Below are 23,533 nucleotides of genomic sequence, written 5' to 3'. Positions count from 1 at the left end.
GCTGTAGCAGGCGGAAATGAAGAAATTATTCATTTATGTGAACAAAATCATTCAGTATTTCAAAGATCATATAGTAATGCAATTATATATCATCGAAATGATGTCTTTAAATATATATATGAAAATCAACTCGAATCGAATCCAAAGATAGTATTCTTAACTCAATTATGTATTGTGTATCATAATTATGAAATTTTTACATTTCTAAAAGAAAAAGGAATGAAACTTAATCAAGAAATTGTGAATGAAGCACCAAGAGTTGGTAATATTTTCCTTACAAAATATTTTCTTAAAACCGAAAAAATTCCTAAAAATATATTGCCTTATGCAGCAGAATCAAAAAATATTGAACTTGTTAAATATATTTTAGACCAAAAAGGAATCGATGTAAATGCTAAAAATATTTATTTTTTATATTTAATATTTATTTTAATAATTATGGATTTCAAAATAATATTTGGAAATTGTTTAATATATTTTATTCTGCACTTGCACTTTCATCTGAAATAGGTTCTATCGAAATAGCTAAATTACTAATTAAACATAAAGGTATTAACATCAATGATAGAACATTTTGTTTATTTATTTTGTTGTTTCTTTTAATTATATGAAATTTATTTTGATATTTCGATATTTTAAAATAGTATTAGGAATTTTTTTAAATAATTTGCTACGCCACTTATGTTAGCTTCAATTTTTGGTTATACAGAAATAGTTAAATCACTTCTTAAACAAAAAGAAATTAATATCAATGCAAGAGATATCAATTCGTTATATTTTATATTTATTAGTAATATTTGATATTTAAAATTACTATTTGGATTTTATTAAAATTATTTTCTACAGCGCTTATGCTTGCTTGTAACCATATTGATATTGTTCAATTACTTCTTGAACGAGAAGAAATTGATATTAATATGAAAGATATTTGTTTATCTTATTAAATATTTTTATGGTTATTTTGATATTTCAAAATAATATTTGGAAATTATTTAAAATATTTTACACATTCCTTATTTTGGCTTCTATGATTGGAGATTTGGATGTCGTTAAATTACTTCTTGAGCAAAAAAATATTAATGTTAATACCAAAACTATTTATTTAGTTTACTTTATATATGTTTTAAAAATTTTATTTATCTAAAGATTATTTCGAATTTTTTACAATGATTTAAAACTGCTCTGATGATTGCAATTGAAAAAGGTCATTTAGATGTTGCTAAATTACTTCTTAAACGAAAAGATATAAAGATTGATGTTGTAGATATTTGCTTATTTTCTTTAGTATTTGTTTTGTTGACATGATATTTCAAAATAATATTTGGAAATTATTCAAAATATTTGAAACAGCTCTTGATATCGCATATATTTATGGGCACAAAGAAATATTCAAATTACTGAAAAAACATTAAAAATTTAATATAGTCATTGATTTATCAGGAAAATATTCAGTAAACAATTCATATTTCCACTTTTTTTAACTGCAAACGTGCTTAGCATGAAATTTGAGAAAAAAGAACTTCTATTAAATTTTATAAGTGAAAACAAAAATATTATTCACCCCATTACAAAGAGATAAAAATAACATATTTAAAGAAGCACTTAGGAAATTTTAAATAATAATTTAAATGGGGGTAAATTATTCAACAATTCTAGGTAAATTTGCTTTCAGAATTTTTGCCAAATTCATGAAACATAACACTTTTTGTAAATATTTCAAATTCGAATTCTGGCTAAATAATAAATAATACAGGTATGCTGATTCTTTATCTAACTTGTGTATTTGGAAATCTTGAATCAAATAATGGCCAAGCTTCACCTAGCGATGAAACTTTTTATAAAAAATTTATCCAACAAATGCAAAAAATCTTAAAATCAATTTCCAACAATTTGAAGAAAGTTATTTCATGCACCCTTGTTAAAGCAAAAAGTGTACAATCAAAATTTTCAAAAAAGTTTGGGTTTATGATAGCGAAAAATGAATTAAATAGATCCAAAAAACCTAACACAAACCAAACATTTTCAAGACTAATCGAAAAATTACAAACATGTAGTTCAGTTTTTGCTGTGAATTTTGGACTCTATCAATTTGAAGATCAAAAAATCAGCGAAAAGGAAAATGAGATAATAAAAGAAGAAGTGAAAGAACAAAATAAAGAAGAAAAAGTTGAAGAAGTTAAAGAAGAAAAAATAAAAGAAGAGGAAAAAGAAAAGGAAGAAACTAAAGAAGAAGTTAAAGAAGAAATAAAAGAAGAAATAAAAGAAGAAATAAAAGAAGAAATGAAAGAAGAAAAAGAGGAAACTAAAGAAGAAGAATTAAAAGAAGAAATGAAAGAAGAAATAAAAGAAGAGGAAAAAGAAAAGGAAGAAAATAAAGAAGAAACTGAAAAAGAAGAAGTGAAAGAAGAAATTAAAAAAGAAATGAAAGAAGAGGAAAAAGAAGAAATGAAAGAAGAAAATAAAGAAGAAGAAAAAGAAAAGGAAGAAAATAAAGAAGAAACTGAAAAAGAAGAAGAAAAAGAGGAAACTAAAGAAGAAGAAATGAAAGAAGAAAAAGAGGAAACTAAAGAAGAAGAATTAAAAGAAGAAATGAAAGAAGAAATAAAAGAAGAGGAAAAAGAAAAGGAAGAAAATAAAGAAGAAACTGAAAAAGAAGAAGTGAAAGAAGAAAATGAAGAAACTAAAGAAGAAACTGAAAAAGAAGAAGAAAAAGAGGAAACTAAAGAAGAAGAAATGAAAGAAGAAACTAAAGAAGAGGAAAAAGAAGAATTAAAAGAAGAGGAAAAAGAAGAAACCAAAGAAGAAGAAATTAAAGAAGAAACGAAAGAAGAAGAAACTAAAGAAGAAGAAATTAAAGAAGAGGAAAAAGAAGAAACTAAAGAAGAAGAAAAAGAGGAAATTAAAGAAGAAGAATTAAAAGAAGAAGTGAAAGAAGAAGAAATAAAAGAAGAAATGAAAGAAGAAGTGAAAGAAGAAAATAAAGATGAAACTAAAGAAGAGGAAAAAGAGGAAACTAAAGAAGAAGAATTAAAAGAAGAAATGAAAGAAGAAGAAATAAAAGAAGAGGAAAAAGAAAAGGAAGAAACTAAAGAAGAAGAAATATAAAGAAGAAGTCATACAATTAATAAACTAAACTCACAGAATATCCCAATTTTCTTTCTTTAGATTATTTTGGTATTTGTTTTCTAAATGATTTATATCTCAATTACTGAATGAAAACACAAAAACATTTTTTTTCTTGGAATAGAGGTATTAAGCAATGAAAAAACGAATTTCTTTCTCATCGTATTCCAGTTATACCTCTGACATTAGTTCTTCTCCAATCAGCGCTATTCCAAAGCTACTTCAAACAGTCTCAGAAAAATCTCATGATTATTCAGATTCTTCAGAAATTAAAAATAAGATTCCTATCTTACCAACTAAAAAAGAAAAAACAAATTCAAAACCGCGAAGCATTGAAAGCTCATCAGATAGTTTTGTTGAATCAAATGATTATCACGAAAACGAAGAAAAGGACGCTATCATCATTCTGCCAACAAAGGATGTTTCCTATTCACCTCAATTATTTTCAATTCATCGCAAAATCAAAAATTCAATACGTGGTAAATCATATTTCTTCTATTTTTACTATAAAGATGACATTATATTCAGTGCGAAAACCAAATCAAGGCATCCTAGTAATCCTATTCCAATTAAAAAAGGCTCAAATCCTCACCTTAGTAAAGATTTTGATTTCTATCTTGTTCCAAAATCTTCTTATTTCACTCTTACGGAGCCAAATACAAATGACCGTACCATTTTATCCATCAGATTTGTAAGTGATTCATCAATTCTAGGTTTACCACCAAAATGTAATGTTAATATCCTTAATGAAGATGGCACAACATTACTTAAACTTGAATCAAAAAGACCTCAACAAGATAAACTCGAACGCTGGGAGCTTGATTTCAAACATAAATTTACAATTCCTAGTCAGAAAAACATGATTTTTGTAAGTGAAGATGCATCCGAAACGATTTCCATTCGAAAGATATCCAAAAATGTATTAGAAGTTGATAATTTCTCGAGCGTTACTCAGATTGCACTATTTGGGATTTCACTTTCTGTTTTTGTTGCTAATATAAAATGAGTTATAAGGAAATCATCTGACCTTATACTTGTAATTAGAATAATAAAAACCAACAACAAAATCTCATTTGTTTCATATATAAATAATTAATATGAATAATTATCTTACAAAATCAATTATCTTAAAAGAAAGCTACACATAATTACTATTCATTCCATCACAACTGGAATAACCATTCGAGCATAACATCTGCGCCCACATAACGCTGTGGAACACTTTCTGTGAAAATTGAAGAGTTTATCAATCGAAGCACCCCAAACGATATAACATTTCACAAAACTTAAAAAGAACGTTTAAGCAGAATTGTTGCTTTTACTTTTGTTTTTTTTTGTTTTTTGAATCCTCTATTTATTTCTTTTCAACCCACTCTCTCAATAATTTTTGGTCATTTAACAAGTTATTAATTTGTTCGTCAGAAAGCTCACGTATTTTCTGTAGAATTGCTTGTGAGTTTGCGTTGTTACCCAAAAGTTCAAGTACTTCAGTTCTAAGTCTTTGCTTTGGATCGCTTGTGATTTGGGGTGTCATCATTTGCTGGAACATCGGATACATCATGTTTTGCGACGGGGCCATTGGTGATAACTGTGCTGGTGCCATTTGGTATTGTGTTGTGTTGCCTGGCATTGCGCTTAACAAGTGTTGGTGCTGGTACGCTGTTGTGCTTCTTTGGCGTTGTACGGCCTTAACACGCTCTTCTCGTGACTGTGCCTTACCAACGTATAATTGCTTGCCGTCTAATGTTGAGTTGATTAATGATTCCTTGATGCAGTTATCAGCTTCTTGAACTGTTTTATAAGTAACAAAGCCAAATTCACGTGATGCGCCATTATCGTCTTTCATAATTGTCAATGATTCTATTTCACCAAATTGTTTGAAGTAATCCCTAAGCTTATCTTCAGTGACGTCTTTGCCAAAGCCACGGATATAAAGGTTACGACCCCTATACTTCTCATAATTGGCTTGCCTGAACTTCTCAGATAACTCGCGTAAGTGTTGAAGACGTTCGCCCTTCTTCATCGCACGGCCTGCATAGACTTTGCTGCCATCAATGACTTTGCCATTAAGACCTTTGACAGCTTCAACTGCAGCTTCGTGTGTCATCATGTTGCAAAAGCCATATGGGGCTGGCTTGCCTTTGTTGAATACAAGCCATGGGTTTTGGACTTCGCCATATTCGGAGAAAAGCTTCTTAAGGTCTTCATTGGTTTGGATGGAGCTTGGAAGATCTTTGATGTAGACATTTGTAAATGTTTCTTCGGGATTGACCTTTTGACGACGGCGATATGGTTCAATTTGGACATTACGACCATTGATAGTAGCATCTTTAAGATCAGTAATGGCTTGTTGTGCATCCTTTTCATATCGGAATTGAACATAGCCATAACCACGTGAAACTAATTGCCCTTGTGCGTTTATGTCGGTTGGAATCTTGCAGGAAATAATATCACCAAAGTTAGCAAATGCTTCATGTAATTGTGAAACTTCAATTGATGGATCAAGATTCTTGATGAAAAGATTACCGAGACCACTCTTTCTGATCCTGTAAGCTTCTGCATCTGCAATAGAAAGACGAATTGGTTGGCCATCTAACTTGGTATAGTTAAACTCAGCAACGGCCTTCTCAGCCATTTCACGTGTTTCAAAGGTGATGAAAGCAAAAGCATATGGACGACCATTACGGTCTTCACGGTGCTTAATGGCAACTCCATTTTGAATAATTTTTCCGGCTTCTGCGAAAAGATTCACAAGGAAATCTTCTGTAACAGATGTCTTATGATCTTCATAGTTCATAGGGAGATCTCCAGCATAGATTGTACAATAGTTTGTTGGAGCAGCCATAAAAAATAAGGAAGGCCATGATTAACCGTTTTCTTTGAATTCTCTTTTTCCTTTCGTTCAAAATTTTCCTCAATTTTCACTAAAACCCTTGGTCGATATGGTTGATCCAAGTGAATTCGCACGTTAAGTACTTAGAAAACGATCAATTTGGACAACAACAATAAAATCCCTTTTTTTAAACAATTTGAAATTTGTTTTGATTAAATAATTTAACAAATTTGATGCTAACATTGTAGGGGGTATCTTTTTTGGCAAAAACTGTTTTTTTTTTTACAAAATCTATAAAGGACAATAATCATTTTTGATGAATAATATACATAATAAACTTTATTGAATAAACTTTTGCCATGATCGAACACTAAGACTAAGTGGAGCCATCAGGTAAACTTTTATCTCAAAATCAAATCAAAAATTCATTTTAATCTATGTTTATTTCAACAATTTTAGTGCGCTTTATTAAGGCTGGGAAGCTTTATAATTTTTAAAACATTTTCGAAAATTTCTTTTTGATTATTTTCGTTCATAATAATCCAAATTTCCGCATTAAATTTTTCCATTATCTCACCAAATACATCATAAACAGGCTTAGGTGGCCTTGTAACGCATAACATTCTTCTAATTAAGATAGTTAGAATCAATTCTTTAATGTTATTCGAAACTTTCTCGAACAGATGTAACAATAAATTTGTTACAAATTTTGTTTGATAATGTAAATTATCGATGATCACATTAAACAACAATTCATTTAATTCATTATTTTCTTTCATAATAATATCTGTTAAAATTTTAACATTTGATATATTTGAAATTGGAATATTTTGATTTCGTTTTTTAGTCGTTTTAATAATAACAAAAAGTATATATTTCCAAATATAATCAGGTATATAATATTTATCATTTTCTTTATTTTTTATTATAGATTCAACTAAATTATTATAAACATTTTCAACATCTTTAAATCCATTATTTTCTTTCCTGAAATTTTTGATGTTAATTCCAAGCGGCGGTTTTTGACCGTTTAAATTTAAAAAAATATTTCGAAATTGTACAAATTTTGGAGGTAAACATTGTAAAATTAAAGGCAAATATGAAATAAAAAAAATCGGTGCATTCGAAACAAGTGTTAAAAATATACGAGTAATTGGGTAATAAAATATTTCGATATTACATTCACATAACTTAATACAAGTTATAATGAATCGTAAAGTGAAACTTTGAGGTAACAATTCATTAATTTTAATGAAATTTGGTATAATTCTTTTGTTCATACATAATTGTAACCAACAATTGGAAAACTTTGGATATTTAAAAGGGTCAATGAAATTTAACAATTCAATTAATTCGTTTTCGGAATGAAAATGAAGTTTATTAAACAATCCATTAATTAATCGAAAGAATGACAACGGAAATGATGAAATAGCAGAACTCGAAATCATTTTAATTGCGTCGAAACAATTTGTTATTAATATTTTGTTGTCAATCTTATTCGAACATTTATTAATGATAGTACATAACACATCTATTGCAGTGTAATCAATTTTCGTTGGAAGTTTTGGCGAATTTCGTTCAACTGATGATAATAATACAAATACAAACAATGATACGAAATGTGAACTATTCGCTGATGTCATTTTATTTATAAAAATCGATTGTAGATCTAAATCATTTTTGGATTTAGCACATAATAAAAATGAACGTAACAAAGGATAATGTAATGTATTAATTTTCGGTAATGAATTGTTTTGTTGGATTTTATAATATGGATAATTTGTGATGTTTATCACTGAATAAAATATGTTTTCAGTTTCTTTATTGATTAATAATGGTAAAAAGTCTGTTTTTATGTTTCGTGTATATTTGGTTATGTTTGGATTTGTTAATAATTCGGAAAATAACGAATTTAATTCTTTTAAGTCGAAACTTTTGCTTTTTAAACATGACTTTAAGATGTGTTCATTAGGATAATAATGGCGAAATCCTTTAATGGGATTAAAATTGGGGAAAAAATTTATAATTTCTCCAAATAATTTAGAGAATACTTTCGGCGAAGTTGAACATGATAAATCAAATACAGTTTCAATGAATTTGTTTGTGTGTTCAATATCATCTTCATTATTAATCACTATGTTAACTTTTGGCATTACAAAATAATATTTTTCGATCCGTTTAATGTCTTGAATTAATTGAAGAAGTTTAATGTTTTTAATGTTTATATTTGTATGATGATAAAAATAATTGATATAATCGGATTCATTTCGAAGAATTTCTTTTTCATTCTTTATATCTTTGGATGACTTTAATGTAATTTTCCCATCTTCCATTACAAAACAACTATAACAATCAAATGAATTAAATGGGATTTGGATATCGCGATGATATAAAATGTTAATATCAATTTCCCATATGTTAGAGATTTTTTGAATTTGACTTAAAACATCAGTCCGAATTCGTGGTGAATTTGAAATAGCTGATAAAATTTGTAAAATTGATGTTGTATATGCACAGGGCGGTAGGAATAACCGTTGTGTAAACGACGATAGAAAACTCATTAAAAACGATAAAAAATAACTCAAAAGTCCAGTCTGAGATGCCTCAATCAAAAGATGCGGGATGTTCAAGATGTAAAGAGGAGGTGGACGACCATTCTCAATAGATAACTTATGGATCCACCGACCAAGCCTTTCTAGTTTGGCGTGCATTGAAAAATTATCCCACTCAATTGATTTGCAACAATGAAATAGATACTTAAGATATTCACATGCTGAATTAAGCATGGACTTGGATAAGATTTGATAGTATGGCGGTTCAAAGTAGTTGATGATGTTAACATAATAAATTAATTGTTGATCAGGAGGAAGAGATTCAGCATATTTCATTGATTGACTGAAATTCTCTCGTAATGGAACAGTTTTTTGTGAGAAACAAATAGTGTTTTTTGGAGTTTCTTTGACCTCTTGATAATATGTTTTCGAAAATTCTGGTTCAACGTAAAACGATTTGGTTAATAAAAACCTTGTTTCTGCGCTAATTAAAAAAATTTGATTTAATTCAATATAAAATGAGGAATCCATGATTCGTAAATTTGGTACTTTTAAGAGTTCTTTACAATAAAATATATATTTCTTAAGATTAGGTAAAATAGATTTCCCAAATAATATGTTGATTTGAATTCCTTCTTTAGTATTTAACATACGTATCAATTCATGAATTAATACATATATTAATGGTGTTGGAACCAAACCATTGTTTACAAACCATCCTAAAGTAGAAATTGTCTTAAGTGTAATATCCTTTTGTAAAAGACAATTAAGGATACAGTAAAGTTGAACAAAATTTTGATCATCAAGAAAAGATATTAAAAAAGTTTTTATATCTGAATGCGACTGGGAAATTATGTTTTGGGCAATTTGAAAGTTTATCTTAGAAAAATTTCTTCTTGGGGAAGAAGGATATTCCATTCACCCTCGATGAACGTTTTCTGGGTTTCAATGTCATACGATCATTATTGATTCAAAATCAGTATTCACATGAATCATTTTTTTTAAATGAAGCTTTTTCTTCTCTCGTCCTTCAATTTTCATAAACAAATAATACATGTATGCTGAAACAAAACTTCTACCAAATCAAATCCTTTTAATATAAGCTATTACTCGTACGTAAGAATATTTCATAATACTGTAAAAATGAAATCAAATTAATCTGAATATAAAGTTATTTTATTAGGATGTCAAGCAATCCTTTTGATTTGTTCTTTATATATTTTGAAAACTAAATCATTCAGTAAGATTTTAATTTACCGAATTATTCTTAAACACAATATCTATGACAAGTTCAAAATGGAGACTTTTATGATGATAAATAACAATAATTAATTTTAATATAAAATTCAAATATATTTTTATAGGATCATTACATAAAAATTGAGAGTGGTCCATTACATTCAATTTAATAAATTTGAACAAAAGTTTTTGTTGTGACAATTTTATTTCGAAATCATTTTCTATGTTTCTACATATTCTATTCTTTGCTATTGTATTAGTTAAAAATGTACATAATATTGGAACAGAATGTGAAGAATATGAAGTAGTCGAATTAAAGAAAGAAGAACCACCTCCAAAACCACCAAAACCTGTTTTAACAGTAAAAAGTAAAATAATTAAACAGAATTTGTTTCAACAAAAGGTTTATACAAAAGTCGTTTTAACAAGTAATGTTTATACACTTGGTGAAAAATCTTTTACCAATGGAAAAGAATCAGAGAATTTGATATGTCAGTATCAAATGTTCAAGTCATTGGAAAAGAAGCCTTTCGTTTTTGTGTGAATCTTCGGAAGTTTATTGGTAGTGATAAAATAGTAGAAATACGTCAATATGCATTTGATTCTTGTTCTCGACTAGAAGAAATTGAAAATATTAATAATGTGAAATCTATTTTAGATCATGCACTTTCTAACACCAAGATCAAAGAAATTTTTTTAGGTGATCAACTCACATATTTAGACTTCCATGTATTTGATGGATGTTTTTTTCTTCATGATATTTATGCATCTGGATCTGAATTCTTTAATCTAAATAATGATGGGATTCTACGTAATTTAATAACTAATGGAATTTATCGCTTTCCGCCAGGAAGATATGGAACATACACTACTCTTCCATTTGATCAAATAATTTATCAATATGCATTTCATGAATGTATTGGAATTACTCAATTGTGTTTGCCAGAGATTAAAACAATATACTCTAAGGCATTTGTGGGTTGTAATAGTTTGGAAACAGTACACCTTGGAAAGGATATTAATGAAATCTTTGAAGAGGCTTTTAGTGGAGTACAAAATTTAAAAGTATTTTATGGTGGAAAAATTGTAGCTGTTTCTGCAAATGCTTTTGATAAATCAGCAAAAGTGTTCACAACTTCTGATCATCCAAATATATATTTCGGAAGAGCAAAAATATTTAAAGCAAAGAAAATGAATATTATAAGAAAGTTATTTGGACATTATGAGAGCTTTTGTCACTGCGGATTAAAGTTCATACCAGGAAGTGAAGTAAAGAAAGTGTTTACTACCCAACAAATTGGAGTAGAAAATCCGATGTATTCATTTTATGATGATACAAGTTAGATTGTAAAAAGATAATGAAAGTAAACAAATTTAAAAGATAAAAGTTTATGCTTGCATTGTGGGTATTTAAATCTTTTTAAAAAAGGTATAACATAGTATATCTAGAATAAAGCATTGGAGTTTGAGTGATTGATTTGCACAAATTAAATATTGTAAAAAGTAAACTATAGATTTCAACGTGTTGTTTTGTTTTAAAAAGTCATTTAACCGTTTAGGTTCATCGTTTCCAAATGGAAGACGACCCAACAAAAATTATATGTCTGGAAAGTGATCCAAGGGGATTATATTTCGGGTTTCATGTCGCTTTATCAGCTGGTTATTTTATTATTTTTCTGCTTTCGCTTTATCAAAATATTCGATTAATTTTAAGTCAACAACGAATGACACTAATTGATTTAATACCCAAATTCGCATTTACATTTACATTGCTATTAAAAGCCATTCTGTCAACAATTGAAAGTTATGCATATCAAACATCATGCGCTCTTAATTCCTGGAAACTTTTTATTATTTTATTTCCAGGTTACATTATTAGTTGTTCTTACCTACTTATCTTTTGTTCATGGTGTAATCTTTTCGGCTCTTTTATTGGTGGTGAGTATGAAAAAATATCAAAAATTGTTCAAAAAGTTATCATTACATTTATATTTAGTTTAATAATATTTTTTATAATTTTTGTGTGTTTTAAAGCACAATATCCGAACAGTGAAAAATGGAGTATAGCAGAAAACATAGTTGCGACGATTCGTGATATTGTTATATTGTTTTTATACATTGCGATGTTAATTATTCTTAAGGTTAAACTCGAAATTCATTGTATATTTTCATGTCAATGTTTACATTCATCACAAGATTTAATTATTTCATTATGTATTTTTTTGATCATAGCTCTTCTAATTAGAGTTGCTACTCGGCTTTATTTCTTACTTTATACCGGCTTACGTGAATGTTCAATCGAATATTTTTACCCATGGGTGGCAAAGGAAATATTTGGACAAATGATAATACTCTCATTTGTTGTGTTTTCTGATTTTTGCCTTGACACAAGAGGTATTGATATGGTCAATACTGATCCTTTAATAAGTACTCCTTAAATTGTATTTAATAAATAAATCTTAGTATATATTGTTTTATACCGAATAAGAAAAATTTTGTTTCTGATATATTTTAAAATTAACTGTTAACAGTCAATTGACGAAAAATGAAATCTCAAGTTTCATTTCTGATAAACATTGTATTTTTGGTTTTGATAAAACAAATGAAATAATTCATTCTTTTTTTTGCATTCATATAGAGCACATATGATATATATCATTTTAATTAAAAATACTATAATTATTGTTTTATTTCATTTTAAAAATTATTTCTTTGTAAATATAATATTAAAATAATTCCTAAACAAAAATTCTTACTATCAAAGAGGAGGTTAAATGTTTTTTGTTGAAAATTTCTATTTTACTTAAAGTTTTATAATCAGAAATGAAACTTTTGAACTCTACTATATTTCATTCGATATATTTTATGAATATAATTTTTTATACTAAATATTATAGTATTGTATATGTTTCTGATATTTATTTCAAATATAAAAATTTATATTGTCTTATACTTAAAATGAATGAAATGTTAACATTCCTTTAAAGGGGTACAATCTCTCAATAATAAAAGTTATAAAAAATACGATAGATAAATGATTGATTAAGTTATCTTTCATTGAATTAATTTCCGATCGCTCTATATCGCAAAAAATACAATGGTATCATCACCAAATGCAATTAATTTGTCTATTATAAATTCCTTAAATGAGGTAAACAAAGAAGTTGAAAATCTATGGGTATCCTTAATGGAATTAACTAAAGAAATTAATATTAATGATCATGGAATTCCTCTTCGGCGTCTAATTTCATATAATCCTTTGCATAACAAGTTAAATGAAGATAGAGATATTAAATCAGCAATAGAAGCAATTATACAAATGATACAAACAACAATAAAATATATTCAAAAAGAACCAGAAAATAATAAAAATTGGATTATATTAGGACATTGTTATTTAACATTAAATGACATGCCAAATGCTTATTCTTCTTATGTACATGCTTTAAAGCTTAACAAACATGAAGATGATCCATATTTTTTGTATGGAATCGGATGCGTTTATCTTCATTTTAAATTTGTGATTTCAAAAGAATTTTTAGAAAGAGCACTTAAAGCAGAAATTCATTCAAAAGATCTTTACTTAAGATATGCAATATCATTAAGAAGATGTAATGATTTTGAACAATCAATCACATGTTTTGAAAACTTATTAAATGATCTTCCTCTTAGTTTATCAAAAGATGATATTAGATTTCAAATTGCTTATACATACCAATTATCAGGACAAAATGAAAAAGCATTTTCACTTTATAAAGAACTTTATGCAAAGTATCCAATGAATTTAATTCTTATACAACAATTTTCATGGTTTTTGTCACTCAGCAATGATAACAAATATTATGATTTTGCCATACAAATAATTCAAGATACTTATCCTAATGATCCAATTTTATTATTAGTTTATGCAAAAATTGCAATGAAAAAAAATGATATGGTTATTGCATATCAAAAATATTGCAAATGTATATTATATTGGAGTGATTCTCCAATGTTTTGGTGTGTTTTAGGAATACTTTATTTAAAAAATGATCAAAAAGATGATGCAGTTGTTGCATTTCAAAGAGCTTTATGCTTTAAAGCAGATTTACAAGAAGCATGGATTAATTTAGGAATTATTTATGAAATGCTTAATGAGCCACAAAATGCTTTAAAGGTTTATCATGCAGGTATACAATCATGTCCAGATTCAACTCAATTAAAAGATAGATATAATTCAATTCGAAATTTAAAAATTCGACCAATTAATACACAAAATTTGGTTATTGCAGAAATTAACGATTCAAAATTATTCATTCAAGCAGCAGAAAGAGCAGCAAATCAGTATGTTTTTGATCCACCTGATTTTCCAGTAGAAGTTTTTTCTTCAAATGATAAATTTGCAGAAGAAATAAGTAATTTAAGATTTGAACATATCTCTAATTTCAAGGAATAATATTTATATATATGTAACAACAAACAGAAGAGTAAAACAAAATTATTATTTAAATATTAGTTAATTTTCTCAGTAAAATTATAAACACAATGAAAAATTTATAAATAGATAGTAAGTTATTTTATATATCTATACATAATCATATTAAGAATGCAAACTAAATAGTTTTTGTGTTGCGAAAATGCGTTTTGCAGATGGCGAGATATTGATCGTTTTTCATTCAATTTATTGAATACTTAAGGCTTAGAAACAGGGCACCCTCAAAAAGTGCCCTGGGCCACTTTGTGAAATGGCACAAAACAAGCAACCAACGCGTAAAGCCATGCTCAAATTCACCAAAACACTCCAAATGGGTATTGTTGGTATGCCAAACGTCGGCAAGTCACTTCTTTTTAATCTTCTTTCAAAGCGAGATTTAGCAGGAACTGCAAACTATCCATTCTGCACTATTGAACCAAAGCTCGCAAGAGTCGAAGTTCCAGATGAACGTTTCACGTGGCTATGTAAACATTTTCATCCAAAGTCAGAAATTCCTGCAACATTAAATGTTTATGATATTGCTGGTCTTGTTCGTGGCGCATCAAAGGGCGAAGGTCTTGGAAATGAATTTCTTTCTAATGTACGAGCAGTCAATGGTATTTATCATGTAGTTCGTGTATTTGAAGATGATGACATTGTTCATGTTGAAGGCAAGGTTGATCCAGTTCGTGATCTTCAAATCATTTCTGATGAACTCAAGCTTAAAGACATTGAATGGATGACACGTACCCATGAAGATCTTGAGAAAAAGATGAAATGTGAACCACGCAAATACAAAGACGAATTTGAACTCTGTACCAAAGTCCTTGATTTCCTTAAGAACGATCCACGACCAGTTCGTGCCGGTGAATGGAATCAAGTTGAAATCGAATATATCGAATCACTTAACATCCTTACATCAAAGCCAACAATTTACCTTCTCAACCTTGATGAGAAGTCTTACATTACACGTAAGAACCGTTGGCTTCCAAAGATTGCCCAATGGATCAAAGACTATTCCGGCGAAAAAATCATTCCATTTTCTGCGACCTTTGAACGCGAACTTATGGACATGGAGCCTGACGCAGCTGCAGAGTATTGCAAGCAGAAAGGTACCAAGTCGGCAATGGATCGAATCATCCAAACTGGTTATAACGAACTTGGACTCATTCGGTTCTTCACGTGCGGCCCTGATGAAGTTCGTGGCTGGACTGTCCGTGATGGAGCTACAGCACCTGTTGCAGGAGGTGTAATTCATACTGATTTCATGGACAAGTTCATTCGCGCGCAGGTGTACAACTACACCGACTTAGTTGAAGCTGGAAGTGAAGCAAATGTCAAAGCCCATGGAAAAATGAGAACAGAAGGTAAGAATTACGTTGTTAAGGATGGTGATATCATTCTATTTTTGCATGGTGCTGGCTCGGGATCAAAGAAGAAGTAAACAAAGTGAAATTTTAAAATAATTCAACAATTTTTTTGTAAATTTCATCAAATTACGCAATGGAAATAAGGAAATTGATACGAAAAAGAAACAAGTAAACATAAAAAAGAAGAGCAAAAAACCAAAAAAAGATACTTGTAATTTTTATTAAGACATCTCCTATAATTTGTAGGATTGATATTATCAATTGGGTAAAAAAAATGCTCATACAAGTCACATACTTTTTAGTTATATAAATTAATTTTGTAAAAATTCTTAAATGACGTACGTATTATTACTTTTTACTTACATTCCTGTTGAAGATGCTGATTCCAATGACTTTTAACGCATCATATGAAGTTTTCTTAAGAAATTCATCGCATTGTATCATTGATTTAATCTTCTTTATTTATAGCCTCAATGGTATGGACATTATTTGTTTAATCAACATGAAGTATTCTTTAGGATTTCTTGGACATAATGCTCTTTTTGAAATTCCAATATAATACTAAATATACAGCTTAGAAACCACTTAATGATTTATTATTATTTTGCTAAAGTTGAATTAATTAAATAATATAATTCATTATATAGAATTTATGAATATGATAAAATTCACAAAACGATTTTATCATTAATGATAAATCATTAATTAAACGAAGAATAATATGATAATAATTTTGAGATCTATTTCTTGAAATTTTTCGAGCAGTTGAGCGACTAAATGAAATGCCTTACATCATGTTTCATAAGTGAATGTAATAATGGGAAAAAATCAAAGAAATTAAATATTGCTATATTTATATACCAATACTAAGCGAGGCCATTAGGTTAGCCATTGTGTTGTAGTTATGTATATGATGTTTTCCAAGATGAGTATCAAATTTATTTCGAGATATTTTAAATATTTTCTCAAATTTGCTTTAATTTTATATATAATATTAATGTACTTATTAAAGTCAAAAGAACAATGTTTTATTATTGGACCCCGATTTTTGTCCAAGATATCTGTGTTTGTTTGGGCACTTACCGATCATTTTTTGTTAATTAGAAATCAAATAATGACACATTACTCCATTAAAAATTGAATGATAAATTTTACGATGAATCATTCTTTGCTTGCAAGCTTCATTATTGATGATTGAAGAAACACAAAACAATGATTTTAATACCAAGGAAACAATGAGCTCTAATAACACAGATATAGGATGTTCTGAAGATTCATATAAAATTTGTAATATTCTTGAAAAAATTATCATTGGTATCAATTCATCAAACAATTGAATTATTTGATTCAAACTTTCCACATTCATTTAATATAATCATAAGTTGTTTAATTTACTTCGCGTATTGTATACCAAATAATTTAAGCGATATATACATAAAATATTTAAAATCAATTCAAACAAAAGAAACTGGAAATGAAGAAATTATTCATTTATGCGAACAAAATCATTCATCATTTAAAGATGCATATGAAACAGCAATTGATTTTCATAGAAATGATATATAGGGTGTCCAACCCTAAGTGTAGCATCTCCATATGTGAGCATATTTAATTATTAATAAATATATATAAATAATATATGAATATAACATTTTATTTTTTATAAATATGAAGTTTCATAAAAAATTAGATATAATGAGATATCTGAACTTTTTTGATAGAAAATTGGAAAAAATATACGTTTAAAATTATCAAAAGATTCGAAATGGAACTCGATCAGAAATCAATTGCGATTTTCTTACAAGGGAAAAATAAAGAATCAATGTATACAGAAATGAAATTGACTCTTCAAGATCAATGTATTTCATATTCAACAATTACAAAATATATTAGAAATTGCAAAACATCAAAAACCGTTAACAAGGAAACTCCAAATGCAAATTTCGATGAACACAAAATCATTAATGAAAAAATTTTGTATGTACTTGATGAAGAGCCATTTGCATCTGTTCGTTATATAGCTAACACTACGGGGATTCCAAAAAGTACGGTATATTATCATTTGACAAATATGCTTTTTTATGTAAGCATGCATTTAAAGTAAGTTCCCCACAGTCTCTCAGAAAAACAAAAAATTCAAAGGGTAACAATCTCAAAGGCACTTATTAAGATACTGAATTCAGCCAAACATAACAATTATATATATTTCGTTACAGGAGACGAATCTTGGTTTGAATATTCATATTATCCTTCTCAACAATGGATACCGATCGGAAGTCAGTTTCAAACACGTCCAAATAAGGTTTTATAACTCATAAAAAAATTATGCTGACAACTTTTTGAAATCCAAGCAAAATAAAGGTTATTAACTTTCTTCCAAAAGGCGAAACATTTAATTCGAAGTATTATGCAAATAATATTATTAAGGAACTTTCAAAATTAAATGGGGGATATTTAGATAATGAAGGAAGAAGATTAACCGTCCATGCCGATAATGCACGTCCTCACATATCGAAGCACACAACTAATATAATGAATATTAAAGGTCTTAAAAGAGCACATCATCCTCCTTATTCACCAGATATAGCACCATCAGACTTCTTCCTATTTGGCTATATCAAAAATAAAATGGAAGATCAATCATACGAATCAAGAAAGGAGGTAAAAAAATGTATAACTGATATTTTACAACAAATACCAACCGATATGTTAAAACTAGTTTTTGAAGAATGGGAAAGGAGATTGGAACAAGTAATACATACCAAAGGAGAGTATATCAAGTAAACATTCGAATCATTATTTTAGTTCATTTAAATTTTATTTGTATAATGAGATGCTACACTTGGGGTTGGACACTTTATATTTAAATATCTTTATGAAAACAAAATCTTTAAAGTAGAAAATATGGATAAACTTGGTAAGGAATGTATTGAATACAGTAATTATGAAATTTTTTCTTATTTACTAAAAGAAGGAATGAAAATTGATGTTAATATTTTTAATGATACAATAAAATTTGAAAATTTATATCTTATGAAATTTTTATTAAATCGAAAAGAATTTAAGTTTGATACAAAATATATTTAATATAATAATTTAATATTTATTTTAATTTCACATACCTTTTAACTATTTGGCAAAACTATTTTTTTGGCTGCTAAAAGCAACAATACAGAAATCGTAAAATTCCTTTTAGAAAAAGGAATTGACTTTAATAAAAAAATTTATTTTAATAATTTTATGTTCATTTTAAAAATTTTACGTTTATTTTAATAATTTGATGTTCATTTTAATAATTTTATGTTTATTTTAATAATTTTGCATTTATTTTAATCATTTGGTATTTATTTTAATAACCTGATATTTATTTTATTGATATGATATTTATTTTATATATCTGAAATATTTTTTATCATTTTGGAACAGCACTTCATATGGCTATTCAGAATAATTCTGTAGAAATAGTGAAATTACTATTAGAAAATGGGGTTGACGTGAATGCAATCCATGTTTATTTTAATATATTGAGAATTGTTTTAATAATTTCAGATTTGTTTTAATAATTTAATATTTATTTTAATAGCTTTATATTTGTTATAAAAGTTTTATATTAGCTTTAATAATTTGATATTTACTTTAATAATTTTGGATCAATATTAAAAATTTAATATTTGTTTTAGTTATTAGGTATTTATTTATGTATTTTACAATTTATTTTTTATATTTGATGATTATTTTAATATTTTGAATTTTATTTCAATAATTTATGATTTATATTTAATTAAATAATTTACAATTTATTTCACTTATTTAAAATATTTTATAAATATTTGATACAGCACTTATATTAGCATCTTCAAATGGTCGTACAGAAATAGTTAAATTACTTCTTGAACAAGAAGGAATTAATATTAATGCTAAAGATATTTATTTGTTTTATTTAATATTTATTTTAATAATTTCATATTTCAAAATAATATTTGGAAATTATTTAAATTATTTTGGACAGCACTAATGTATGCATCTTTAAATGGTCATACAGAAATAGTTAAATTACTTCTTGAGCAAGAAGGAATTGATTTTAATGCTAAAGATATTTATTTATTTTATTAATTTAGAATTTCAAAATAACATTTGGAAATTATTAAAAATATTTGAAACAGCACTTTCACGAGCAAAAAGTAACTATCATGAAAAAACCATCAAATTACTTGGTCACGATGTGAGAAGAAAGATTTCGATAACATTAAACATGTGAGAAGAAAGATTTCGATAACATTAAACATCGCTAAAAAATGTAATATACCCAATTTCATTCAAAACTGATATTCATTTTCCAATGTTTAAGAACAAAAACAACATTTCTAGATTCAAATATAAATATATTTAAAAAATTTGTACAATAAAAGTGGCAACATTTTTAAATTTGAGAATGAAATCCATTGATAATCCCATCATGTGTTTTTTTTGCAAAAGATAATTTACATTCATATCTCGTAGAAAGGGATGATTACAAATAGTTCATCGAAAAAGTTAAGTGATCTGCTCAATCAAAAACAAATTTTTTTCAAAATTCTGGAACAAATTGAAAAATATTGAATCAGTAAACAAATAAAACCGTTTGCTCTGCAACTCAAGTTGCAAGCACATGCTAACAAAGGAGCTTTTATCGGAAGCAATTTCCGCAATGAATAGGATTATGGAACATCCTATTGCAAATTTTTTTTTAGAGCCAGTAATTCCTGAACCTGATTCTGGAATCACTATCACTGACCAAATAGGGTTAAATATTGTTTATGATAAATTAAAAAGCCACCAGTACAAAAGCCTATATGAATGGGAGTCTGATGTTGAAATCGTTTTTTATAACGTCGAACAATATTATTCACCAAATTCAATTGCTGGATGTGTTGCTCAAGAGATGCGCAGAATATTCAATAGAGAGCGTCGGTTTGCAATGAAATGCTCAGTCTCACTTTGGACAAATAGATTAACAAATCTTAGATCTAAACTTGCAGATTTAGTTCATGATGCGCCAAATCGTGTAGCAAATCAAATGCCAAATTACTCTAAGGGCGAAACACCAAATTATCACCAGCTTCAGTTAACTGGCCATGAGGTTCAATCTTTCCAACTTGCATTTGAAGCAATTCAAACAGAAGATGAGAAAAATGAAATAATATCCATCATAAAGAGGGTACAGCCAGGCCTCCTCGTAAAAAGTGGGAACATAACTCTTAATCAGAGGCTTTTATCTGATGAATCAATAGCAGAAATCAAAAATTATATGAAAGAATGCTTAAACCAAAAAGGAATAAGGTTCCTTGAATAAGAGAATCGTCTGTTAATAAAATTATATTTTTATTTTTAATTTAAACAATACGCCTAAAATTTCGAAAGAGATATAAAAATTAAACAAATTTTATATTTTTTTTTTTTCTTAAAAAATTTATTTACAATATTTATAATATTATTTATACACAAATTTTATAATTTTATTGTTTAATTTACTATATTGCAAATGCTTAACAAAGCAATTTAAAACATTCTAGTTAACATTTACATTTATAATTTTATTATTTATTTTTTTAATTATACGACATATTTCATTAAAATCTGGAGGCAACAATAGTGAAATAATTTTTGTAATGTAAAAAACAAAAACAAATTTTATAAATTTATTTCTATAATTAACATATCACATCAACATTGGGCAAATTTCCCATAACGTTTGATAGCAATCTTCGGCATTTTGGTATGCCACCTGATCCAGCTCACCCGTTCTCATTCTTTCCACACATTCGATCAATACTTCCAAATCTTTTCTTGCGAATTCTTCAAAGCTATTCCCAAAAGTTAGTACAATTTTATAAGCCAAAAACGAAGCGGCCCTTCTAATCTCCAATGGCTTATGAATTTGCCATTGGAGATTCAAAATATTCACAATATCTGTGAACCAATTTGCACAACCGAACTCAAGCGCCTCCACAAAAGAAGCCAAATTCGACAAAGAAGACGCCACAACAATTTCAGACTTATGATTTACACCCCTCAAAAAAGCCTTAATAAAATATCCGCACAAATTCCCATTAGCAGAATATATTAAACCAGGACCAGTACGTCTAACACATAACATTAAAACTTGTGATATTTTGATTGATAAAATTTCATCTTTTTGGGGAAATTGTTCTGTTAAATCTTCGATAATTAAATGTGGAAATACATCAGCCAAAGATTCCAAACATTTAATTGCGCTCATATATATAAAGCTATCTTTGTTTTGTAATTGCTTTTTAATTGTCGGTAAAAATGATTTTATAATATTTTCATTTTCTCTTAACGGATTCCCTTTTGTCATCACACTTTTGCGTAACGTATACAACGCGTGTGCACGTAACGGTTCTATCGGCGAATTTAATTCATGTAAAAGTTCAATTTTATCTAAATTAAGTTCATTTTCATTATCAATTTTTTTTGAATTTTTCTCAATAATTTTAAACAATTCAATTTCAGGTATTTCATTTTTAAACGCATTATATATATTTTCATTAATTTCTTTCAGATTTGGACACAACGAAATTATAATTTTTGCTATTTCACACGCACTTAAAAACTCATTTTTCCCCTCAAATTTACTCAAGAACAAAAGTAATGAAGAAGCTAAATCGTTATCAATTTCCTTATATTTCATTAAAATTTTGGAAACAAAATCAATCGAACTCATTGTAGGTGGGAACCAATCAATGAAATCCTTAATTTGATTCTCGTTCACAATAATTTTATCGACAATTAAATTTCGCATATTTTCGAGTGCATCGAAATCGTCATCATTATCATTCTCGACAACAAATATTCCATTTTCATTTGTTAATAAATTAATATGATCAATACCTAATGGAGAAAGTGTTTCTACTTCGATAATACTTTTAATTAATTCGATTGATGACTTTTCATCTTTAAAATATTTCTTTAATAACGAAATTATTTTCTCGCGAATTGTTTCATTGACATTTTCATTCGATGCTATAAATAATAATCGTTGTGGAATCGGAGTAATTAATACTTTGGGAATATCATCATCATAAATAATATTATCAAGTTGAAAGATAATCGGCGAAATTGATTTATATGTAGGCCATTCTAACAACAAATGCATATCGAAATGTTTGAAGAATTCATTAATGTTATGATTGATGATTTCGCTAATGATTTCTTTGGATAAATCGGAGCCTTTGCCAGAATTTATTGCTGTGATTAATCGTGGAAATAATTTATCAAAGTATTCATCATTCGAAACATTTTTTGGTGGTACTGAAATTGCACGAGCACAAAGTTTTATCGGAAATTTAGTGCGCTCAATGGCTTCAAATGAATCAGTACGTTCTTGGATAACAGATATTAATAAAGGACCAAATTCTAAGCCTGTTTGGAAAAGTGCAATTAAACAAGAAATGACATTTTCGGTTGGCTGATCTTGAATAATTAAATTAAGGCGTGCGGGTTCAAGGTAATAAAAAATACAGATACAATGATGAAGAAATAAAGGATGAATAAGTTGGACACCGGGGGAAGTAATGAAAATTTCAAGAGCTTGAAGCATTTCGGGTTTAGGTCGAAGCATCCGTGGTGGAGCTGGAGTCATTAACCAATGTGGATCATCTAAAAAAGGAATATGTAACGATTTTGGTAAATGTGGATATATTCCCCAAGAAATTACTATTTCTAATAGACGCCTAATAACACCTATAGCGGTAATCATTCCTTCTTGTACTTTTGGAGTATTATCAATAATAACAATTGCACAATAATAAGAAAAGTCCAAGTATATATCGCCTGTTTTTTCAATTCCTATAATATATGATGGAAGCTTTGGAATGACGTCTTCAATTTTCATTGTAGATTTAAGTTCATATCTCAACATTCTGGAAAGAGACTTAAACCTTTCGTCTTCCATCCCAAAAAA

At 27.8% G+C, this 23,533-nt stretch overlaps 5 protein-coding genes across 5 annotated transcripts; 3 read left to right on the top strand and 2 right to left on the bottom strand.

Moving 5' to 3' along the window:
• Positions 1-1,965: 1,965 nt before the first annotated feature.
• GO595_001873 (uncharacterized protein) lies at positions 1,966-3,105 on the top strand (the record flags this gene model as incomplete). Its single annotated transcript, XM_067914719.1, has 1 exon — positions 1,966-3,105. The coding sequence occupies one exon, from the start codon at positions 1,966-1,968 to the stop codon at positions 3,103-3,105; it is 1,140 nt and encodes a 379-aa protein (XP_067777559.1).
• A 1,372-nt stretch (positions 3,106-4,477) lies between these two features.
• GO595_001872 (Polyadenylate-binding protein 2) lies at positions 4,478-5,968 on the bottom strand (the record flags this gene model as incomplete). The annotated part of the gene is made up of 1 exon (XM_067914718.1): positions 4,478-5,968. The coding sequence occupies one exon, from the start codon at positions 5,966-5,968 to the stop codon at positions 4,478-4,480; it is 1,491 nt and encodes a 496-aa protein (XP_067777558.1).
• Positions 5,969-14,471: 8,503 nt separating this feature from the next.
• GO595_001871 (obg-like ATPase 1) lies at positions 14,472-15,644 on the top strand (the record flags this gene model as incomplete). The annotated part of the gene is made up of 1 exon (XM_067914717.1): positions 14,472-15,644. The coding sequence occupies one exon, from the start codon at positions 14,472-14,474 to the stop codon at positions 15,642-15,644; it is 1,173 nt and encodes a 390-aa protein (XP_067777557.1).
• A 4,574-nt stretch (positions 15,645-20,218) lies between these two features.
• GO595_001870 (Bromodomain containing protein) lies at positions 20,219-20,902 on the top strand (the record flags this gene model as incomplete). The annotated part of the gene is made up of 1 exon (XM_067914716.1): positions 20,219-20,902. The coding sequence occupies one exon, from the start codon at positions 20,219-20,221 to the stop codon at positions 20,900-20,902; it is 684 nt and encodes a 227-aa protein (XP_067777556.1).
• Positions 20,903-21,268: 366 nt separating this feature from the next.
• Positions 21,269-23,524, bottom strand: GO595_001869 (uncharacterized protein; the record flags this gene model as incomplete). The annotated part of the gene is made up of 2 exons (XM_067914715.1): positions 21,269-21,413; positions 22,215-23,524. 2 exons carry the CDS (start codon positions 23,522-23,524, stop codon positions 21,269-21,271), a joined length of 1,455 nt encoding a protein of 484 aa, XP_067777555.1.
• Positions 23,525-23,533: the final 9 nt, after the last annotated feature.

The sequence above is a fragment of the Histomonas meleagridis genome (assembly GCF_020186115.1).
Source record: "Histomonas meleagridis strain 2922-C6/04-10x chromosome Unknown contig_16, whole genome shotgun sequence".
NCBI lineage: Eukaryota > Parabasalia > Tritrichomonadida > Dientamoebidae > Histomonas > Histomonas meleagridis.
Note: the sequence above shows the minus strand (reverse complement) of the source record. Positions and strands in the feature narration are given on the sequence as shown.